This window comes from Herpailurus yagouaroundi, unplaced genomic scaffold, assembly GCF_014898765.1.
Source record: "Herpailurus yagouaroundi ecotype Mexico unplaced genomic scaffold, PumYag 187, whole genome shotgun sequence".
NCBI lineage: Eukaryota > Metazoa > Chordata > Mammalia > Carnivora > Felidae > Herpailurus > Herpailurus yagouaroundi.
Window position 1 is genome coordinate 1,335,003 of NW_024412418.1, and position 9,219 is coordinate 1,344,221.

The window sequence follows — 9,219 nt, forward strand, 5'->3', positions numbered from 1 at the left end:
AAGCAGGAGAGAGGGGCAGTGTGAGGGAGAAAGAATCTCAGCCAGGCTCCATGCTGAGCATGAAACCTGACTTGGGGCTCGATCCCACAATGCTGGGATCATGACCTGAGCCGAAATCGAGTCGGCTGACTGACTGAGCCACCCAGGTGCCCCTGTCCCACTTGGCTTTTAAAAATAATTCAGAAACTTCAAAAATGGGTAATACTTTGCTGTTTCCAAACTGCTTTCACATAATGTTATCTTATTTGATCTTTACAACATCTCTACTAGAGAAAGGCAGATAACAATTTTTGATCAATCTATCTGTCCTTTTTTTTTTTCTTCCCCTCTTAACCTAGTTTAGATTTCATAATCCATCATTTCAGTAATACTTTTGGCAGTGTCTCATGCTTTTCTGCCCCTTTGGTATTTTGTCATCCTGTCTTGCAAAACCCTAATCCTGGATGAAACCAAATAGGCACTTTATCTAGATTCGCATCTGAGCAGCCCAAGCCGTGCTGAAGCAGTCAGTTTGTGTTATAAATTTGTGAGCGTTGCTTCAAACGTGCCTTCAGTGTAGCCTGGCAGTCCTCTTCTGTTTCTCTGATCAGTTTATTCTCTATTTCCATGACTTTTCCAACATTACCCTTTCTGTTCAATATTCTGATTCTACACATGGCCCCGACCTTGGGTGTCACCTCACTTCCGCTTAGTTTTTAAAAATTTTTTTAAATTTACTTTTGAGGGAGAGAAAGAGAGAAAGACCACGAGCAGGGGAGGGGCAGAGAGAGAGAGAGAGAGAGGGAGACACAGAATCCAAAGCAGGCTCCAGGCTCTGAGCTGTCAGCACAGAGCCTGATGCAGGGCTTGAACCCGTGAACTGCGAGATCATGACCTGAGCCGAAGTCAAGATCTTGGAAGCTTAACCAACTGAGCCACCCAGGCTCCCCCTCACTTCTGCTTTGACAGGGATGACACAAGGCATCGTAATGGGGTTTCCTACATCCTGGATACTATTCCTGCAAACCTGTTGATATCTGCAACAATGACATCTTCTTTTCTTTGTGTTATGTGACTAAACCACCCTTCTGCATCACTTGGGCCATGCCTTCCATATACACTTTGGTTTCTTGATGCTTATACCACAGTGATCCCTTTTCTCTAATATATTAAACAGCTCTCTATCTTAGCCGGATTGTTCCCCTTGGCTTTTAAACATGCCCAGGGTTTTCCCATTTCAGAGACAAAATAGCCATAACCCCAGTAAAACTCCCTCAGTGTTTCATCCTTGGCCTGCTGTTACCCCACTGCACATGAGTCTGATGTACGTGAAAATACTCTGTAAATAGCAAAGCTTTGTCATTATCCAGGACGCAGGGTTTGATGATATGAATGTACAAAATACCGTGAGCCATATTCAGTCTTCCGGTCCTTCGCCTTTGCCAGTGTGGTAGTGGTATGTGGGAAGAAACTGTGTCAGGGAAATACATGCGGTTATCGTTAGTGACAAAGTAAGAAGAATCTCAAACACAGTCTTCAAAGATTAGCGATCATCGTGGACTGTGGAGGACAGTTTCTTCAGAAGTTCCTGCAGAGCAGTTTAACCCCATGAGATTTTCTGGTGCTCTTTTTTGTTTTAAATGGCATAAGCGAGGTGGCCATCGTCTCTGGGAGGAGCTGAGGAAGACTCTGGTGCCAAGGTACTGGTTGCATACACATTTGGAATAACCAGGACAGGCTGCAAAGAAAGAATAAAAGAAGCACTATCGTTACTACAGTCCTACTCAGTCCTGTTCCCAGCCCTTTCTCCCTCCCCCGACTCACGGTGAGCTCTTGTGAACCTGCCGTGGGACTCGACTGCTGCTCTTCTTCCTCCAGCACATACTCAATTATTTTACAGAGAAGAGGCCCAGCTCACCCTGCCGGTCTTGGTGATTGCTTCGTTGGCAGAATGGGCTACAGTACAATTTGCGCAGAACTCCAAGACCGAGAACATGATCAGCAGGGCTGAGATTCCTTTCCCAGCAAGCTGAGATCAAGAAAAAAACGCGCTGAAATTTTGACTCATCAGGAGGGCTCCCCGCAGGCTTCAAAAAGTTATTGGCTCATCAAAGGTGCCACTGTTCATGCTCAGCTTACTCCATGATTGTTTCTCTGTTATCACCAAATGCCTATTTCAGGGAAATGTGAATTAATTTTGAATTTTCTTTAAAATGCCACAAGACTTTCCTTTTCTCCAGCAGACTATTTAGAAACATTGGAAAAGAAGTGCACTGTTTTTCTTTGCAATGGATTTCTTGTTTTTATAAAAATGTTACCTGCTTATTAAAAAAAAAATTAAGCCATATAGAAAACAATCAATCATCCCTAATGTCACTGCCCAGAAATAAGCAAAATTAATATTTTCTGCCTATTTTTCTAGAACTCTATGTAGAGGCCAAAAGGCAGATAGAAAAATGGATGCGTCGTGAGACAGCAAGAACTCTTCAAGAATGGAATTGTTTTGTACTTACTGTTTTGAAGTTTGTAAATACCATTTGATTTTAAAAGAATAGAAATAAGTAAATGAAGTCTGCTAAAATTACAACTAAAAGTGTATGAAATCCATGAAGAAGTTGAAGTAATTTTTAAACCTACCCGTTTCAATTTTAGTGTGAAATGATTGCTTACGAATAAGGCGATTGGGCACTCTTATTTGACATCTGTCTCGTCTCACCTCTCTTCACCTTTCGGATTTTGGTGATTATGTCACTTTTCACTTATTTTAGTGGGGGGGGGAGTGGGTGAACATGAAAAGCTTTATATTCACTCCTGTAGCTGTCATTTCCCTTGCTGTTCAGTCTTCCAGTCCCAGATGATCATTTCATTGGTTTAGCGCTCCTTGCTAATCTTTTTATACAACTTCTCCCTGCCTTTCTGAGTTCTTGATTTAATTTACATCATGTGCGGTTGAATAAGCCTTGTTCAAGAATTTTATTGGATGTGTTATTCTTGACTCACTGTTTCTTGTCACCAAAAACTTGATGACATTGCTCCATTGTCTTTCCTCCCTGCATGTTGCTGTGGTGGACACTGAGCCACGCTGACTTTTCTTCCAGCTTATAGGCGATTGGATTTCTCTGCCTAAAACCTTAACGGATCTGTTGTTATACTTTATACCTTAACAAGGGTCTATATCTATGCATCTTTCTCAATGAGTGTACGTGTCTTTCTCCCAGGTAGGTTATTCTCTTTCAGTGTAAAAATTCAGTGATTCTCTTCGTTCAGGATTTTTTACTCAGTATCCCTGGATACTTTTTTTCTGTACCATTTGTTGGATTCTCTACTCAGGGAAACCAAGTATTATTATGTTGGATGAAACTTGCCTGTCTGCCATGTTTATCATCTTCTTTCTATTTAATATATTTCTCATTGCTTTCTGTGAAGACTGTGATAGCACGTTTTCTCTCTACCATATTTTTTGAGTCCCTTGTGTTTCTTGCTGTGTGTGATTTCTTTATTAGATCTGTAATGGTCTGGGCTACTCGGTTTCTCTAGTGCCACAGTTATTTTTATTTCATCCTGTCATTTTCTCTCTCTTTTAGAGAGAGAGAGAAGAGAGAGAAAGAAAGCGTGTACAAGTGGGAAGAGGGGCAGAGGGAGAGAGAAAGAATCTTAAGCAGGCTTCGCATTCAAAGCAGAGCCCGATGCAGGGCTTGATCCCATGACCCTGGGATCATGTCCTGAGGCGAAATCAAGATCGGATGCTCCGCCAACTGAGTCACCCAGGCCCCCCCATTTTATTTTCTTATTAATTAATGATTTTCAGTAGTATAAAAATGCTCATGAGAAATCTTCTATTGATAATTGGGTAATGTTTTCTCCCGTATTGTTTTTTGTTGGTGGTATTGTTTTGTTTGTTATGTGTGCCACTGCTGCGACATGGTATAACATGGCTTGACCTGCTATTGGAAATTTCTTTTGTTGTCTCTGTGTTAAATGGAAAAACCTATACCTGGGATTGAATACCAATACCTGAAACCAAATTGCTGGTTCATGTGTTAATCACAGAGCAGAGTCATTCTGTCAGAGAACAGGAATTTGAGCTAAAATTTAAGGAAGTGGTTGCCCAGACTAGTAAGGAATCTAACCATGAGAACGAGGACACTCAGTGGATTCCTCATTGGTGTGACTCACATCTCCATCAAACCAGGGCACATCTTGTGAGGAAGAGGGAAGACACGTGTGTTTGCATCCGTTTTATCATCTGATACGTCTTTTGTTCTAATCAGTTGAGTTGTGTATCTTTTATTCAAAGTTAGTAAAAGGCATCTGAGTGTTTCTGGTGACCCATTAACCCGCGGGAATCTTAAGTTTTCTTTCCTCCTTTCTTCCTTTTTTTCCTTCCATTTCTTCCTTTAATCACTCTGATGTATTTAGTTTCCTACCACTTTTTTCAGTTTTCTCATTCTTCAAGTGAACAACTGTATATAGGCCTTATGTTTGTTCAGATATAGTACAGGTGAGTTTTCCCCAATTATATTTCTCCTTAACTTTGTCCACTTTGTCTTCCTTGTTTCCAGCTTCAACTTAAGGGCTAGATACAGTTTTGTGTACATTTTGCTCAGTGCTAACTATGCCGCTGTAGCAGTGAGAAAAATAGCTTAGCTGGCACTGAGCACAGTTCTTGCTGGTGAATGTGGGCTCTGCTCTCTCTCTCTCTCTCTCTCTTTTGAGAAACGCCTATAGTAACACTTGCTCCAAGGTCAGAGGTATATCCTGTTCCTGTGGATTTCTGCTCACTCCTCCATGTTTTCAAGGTGCACTGGAAGAAGTTAACTCTGGTGACCTTTCCTACTTCTCTTGAGGTCCTGGGATACCATGGGCTTTTAGCATTCAGGATTTGCTATATACCTTCTTAGAATTGACTGCTCTCCACCTAAGTCTCCTTAGCCCTCGATCGGAGAGCATTAGCGAGACTTCTCTGTATATTGTCATTTCCTGCATTTCCTGGTTTTGTTTCTGGGGAGTAAGAAACCAGGTCAGGAGCTGTGCTCTGCCACCTTGAGACACAGCAGAATCATTTGGTTTTTCACTTGGATGCCTATTTAAACGGCGATTTTTGAGTAATTTGTGTTCTTTGGTTTGGTATTATAGAGGATATATATTGTGTTCTTGCTTCACTCCGTGGTACTTACCAAGAAGTCCCCTCATATTCTTGCCTTCTTATAAGCACTTCTGTGCACTTGGCTCTTGGGGAAATGGTCAGAGTCCATGCTTTGCCTGACTGTGGTAATGAGTGGATGATTCTGTTTGGAGAACATTGAGAGGCACGTGCTTCATTTTCAAGTTGCTTCATTTTTCAAATTTCTCTAATACAAGTTGAACATCCTTCTTGTGGCCAGTTTCCCTTCATCCTGCTCTCAGTCTAAAATGAAACTACTCCATAACTTGACTGTCTTTGTTACGCAGAATTTCAGACCTCTAGAAAATACTGTCTGGGCTTCTTTAAGTCTCTTTAGCTGTCTTCCCCATCGTTCATGTGATCAACAGTGAGAGCGATAGAGGGTGTGCTTTCTGCCCCAATCCGTCTGCAGAAGTGGCTCTTCCACTTTATTCTACAGTCCTAGCGATCCTGTGACGTAGTAGTGGGGCTGCTATACAGTCATGAGAGATACGTGTGAGAGTGGCCAGAGAGGAGACGTGTGGTGGATGATGGGATACTTACGATTGCCCAGCAGTCTTGGCTGAGGATCCCATTCATACCAGCATCCAGCAGCAGCAGAGTCACTCCAGTGGAGACAAAGATCGCACTGACCGTTTTCATGCCTAGGCTGCCTCTAATCTAATGGAGGTGACAGGAAAAAGAAACCACACGTAGGAGAAAAACCGAAGCAAAATGAAATAAGAATCGGTTAAATATAATGGCTCTCAATCCTTGAAATCTTCAAACAAATTTTGAAGTCGAAATGACTTGTTTTTCCTGCCTCTCTGAGTTTTCTTAAAAACTGTGCTGTATGCAGAGTGAAGGTAGCGTACTTCTAGTATCTGTAGAGAAAGGTACATAATACAGAACAGAAGCTCATCCATCGCGTTTGGCTAAAGCCTCACACACAACAAGTGTGTTCCTGGTTTAAAATACTAAAACGACAAATAAAGCTTCAATGAGCATTTTTCTGTGGCACGCATTGTGTGAAATTATTTACGTACATTGTCTCATGGAACTCCTAAAACCACCATACAAGGTAGTACAACAAAGCATCCAGTGTTACATAGATGGAAAAGCGTGTCTGCAAAGACATGTTTGCTGATAAATTTAGAAATTGACGAAAACCCTGAAGTCATTCTAGGGACTCGATAAAAAAAAACCCCAGGTTTAGAATGAGGAAGTCATTAGGCTTTTGTGGGTAGAGATGTATGGGTAGAGTACAAGATTTTCTTCAGTTTCTACAAGAAGATTTCGACACGCAGCAGGATAATTGGGAAGCCAAGTCTTCAGCCATCTTGCTAGCAGTGGCTGAGTTAGTTCTTTAGAATTCACAAGAGCTTTGGCATGCCTTAGGGTCTCCCCACGGGCCTCTAAAATGCTGCTGGAAAAATTGCTTCAGGTACCATTTTAGTAGCTGTCTTCTCCAAATGGACAGATTCTGTGCCTGGACAACCTCAGTTAGAGGGAAGGATCCATAAATGATGCAGAGAAAGGGTGCTTTATTTTGTTTTTTAGATGACGACAGGAGTGGTTAATCGAGGTTAGACATATTTTAGTTTCGTTTAGTCTAGCCTAGTCCCTAGTCCAGTCTCTAGTCTAGTGTTTAGTGTCTAGTTTAGTGTCTGGTCTAGGAGAACTTGAGCAGCAGGACTCTGTGTTCCCATTTTTCCATTCTTTCCTCCTGCGCCGGATTAAATACAACCCTGAAACCACCTCTGCTCTGGTTGTCACCATGTCTCGGCAAATCACGTTCCTGCTCCTGTTTCAAAAGTAGACCCGGAAATTGCCAAAGGTGGGGAGCTGTGGCCAAGAGAGTTGAAAGACCTGTCTCAGTGATTGGTTTCATAAACTTTTTCTGTACCCAATTGGTGCTTTCAGTGATGACTTAACAAACTGTAAAACAAAAGTCACATCTGAGTAAAAATAGGCTGTGTGCAAATAAAAAATAAAAATACAAGGCAAGGCAGAACTGAGAAGTGGCAAATGAATAAGAGAGTCTTTGATACCAAAGTGGCGGGTGGGTATTTCCTGGCTCCTATATTCTGCTTTGGAGTTCCCCTAATGCAGTGTGACCCGGTGGAACCAGGGAGCCCTAGGATAAAACTAAAAACCTTACGTATACCAGTTTCCGCTCTTGGGAGTTAGACAGTCAGGACATGGGGCTCTGCCGTTTCTGAGTGGCAAATTGTGTGGATTGTGCTGGGGCACACATACCATGGAGGCAACCGGTAGAAATATTTTTGGGGGAAAGAGTGCTCCCCTTTGCATTTTCTGAATCCACTTTCTCAATTTTCCTCTCCAGATCAATTAAGTGAATCTTTCAAAGAGTTTAAAAAGTAGAAACATTCTGACTTACCAGACTAGGGGAAAACTGCTTGGATGCCAGTATATAGAGAGCACTGGTAGCAATGAACTGTCGAAACAGACACATTTATTTGTGAAACATGGGTTCTTTGGTCGTGGGAGCTTCTCTTTTAGTAGGAAAGATTGGTCTCTTTATGTTCATCTCGTTTCCCTGTCGAAAGTTCCTCTCATACTTCTCCATTTTCTGGAGTAACTTTCCGAGATTGTTTCCTTTGGACTTCTCCCTTTTTTTCTCTCCTTAGTTTCTCACATGTAAAGAACTCATGCTCGGGGTGCCTGGGTGGCGCAGTCGGTTAAGCGTCCGACTTCAGCCAGGTCACGATCTCGCGGTCCGGGAGTTCGAGCCCCGCGTCGGGCTCTGGGCTGATGGCTCAGAGCCTGGAGCCTGTTTCCGATTCTGTGTCTCCCTCTCTCTCTGCCCCTCGCCCGTTCATGCTCTGTCTCTCTCTGTCCCAAAAATAAATAAACGTTGAAAAAAAAATTTAAAAAAAAAATAAAAAAAGAACTCATGCTCTTGTGAACTTACCATGTGTGATGACTTCTGAGCTCACAGCTCCGTCTCTTGTCTCCGTCTCTTGTCTCTTGTCATGGTCGTGTTTTAATCATGTTCCCGATCACCTCCTTTTGCCTCTCTCCACCCAGTACATACATTTCCATCTAAAACATAATCAGGAACTAAAACTTTGGCTTGTTGGTTACTTGATCAGTGTAAACTTGAGGGTATGAGTTTAAACTGCAGGTTAAAATGGAGAAGAAAAGCTCTTCTTTTTTAAATACTCAACCAGAGCTGCTATATCTCACTTTTACAGTGGATCAGATGTGGGGCTTTTATAAAAAAAATGGGCTATGCATAGGCTCGGGACAGCGGTATCTGATAGACTGAGAAGGAGAGGTGTTCTAGCAGTCTACTCACAGAGATGCCACCCCGGATCGCATATCCGCTAATAAAAGCAAAGGAAAGAAATGCAAAAACTAGTCCATAAATGGCGTCCATTAAACCTAAAATAATTCTGAAACCAATGTGCATCAATCCAATCAGGATCTGGATTGCCTGAAAAAAGAAAACGGGCATTTTAAGGTTGCTTCTTCATTTTCAGGTATGAATGAGGCATCGCTGTCATTGCTGCTGCTGCTTTTTTGTTGTCAGCTCCGTCAAGATGCATGGCTGTCCTTTATGCATATATATCTGTACCGCAGGAGGTGGGTCACAGAGATTTTGGCAAACGCTGGAGCCAGGCCCTCAGCAGAGGCCTTGTTTGAGGTATTTGGGGAGGCTTGTAAGGATGGCCCAAGGAGAGTTCTTCAGGTGCTACTGGTTAAGCATGCAATGGTGTCCCCTGAGAGCCTCTAAAAGACTCTTAGGAAAAAATGCTTAAAAAAAAGTTTATTTATTTTGAGAGAGGCAGAAAGAGCACACATGCATGAGGGAGGGACACAGAGAGAATCCCAAGCAGGCTCCACACTGTCAGCGCAGAGCCCAACGTGGGGTTTGAGCCCACAAACTCGTGAGATCATGACCTGAGCCAAAATCAAGTGTCAGATGCTTAACCAACTGAGCCACCCAGGTGCCCCTGGGAAAAAATGCTGTAACTTTTTTTTTTTTAATTTTTTTTTCAACGTTTATTTATTTTTGGGACAGAGAGAGACAGAGCATGAACGGGGGAGGGGCAGAGAGAGAGGGAGACACA

General features: G+C 42.5%; 1 protein-coding gene across 1 annotated transcript in view; it reads right to left on the reverse strand.

The window, feature by feature from the left end:
- Window positions 1-1,615: 1,615 nt before the first annotated feature.
- Window positions 1,616-9,219, reverse strand: part of LOC121043903 (membrane-spanning 4-domains subfamily A member 12) — a 10,818-nt gene continuing 3,214 nt past the window's right edge. The window contains exons 2-5 of the mRNA XM_040495889.1: window positions 8,445-8,582; window positions 5,687-5,803; window positions 1,898-2,008; window positions 1,616-1,717 (exon numbers count right to left, since the gene is read on the reverse strand). Of these exons, the coding sequence (XP_040351823.1) occupies window positions 1,616-1,717; window positions 1,898-2,008; window positions 5,687-5,803; window positions 8,445-8,582 (468 nt within the window). The remainder of the gene's footprint in view (window positions 1,718-1,897; window positions 2,009-5,686; window positions 5,804-8,444; window positions 8,583-9,219) is intronic.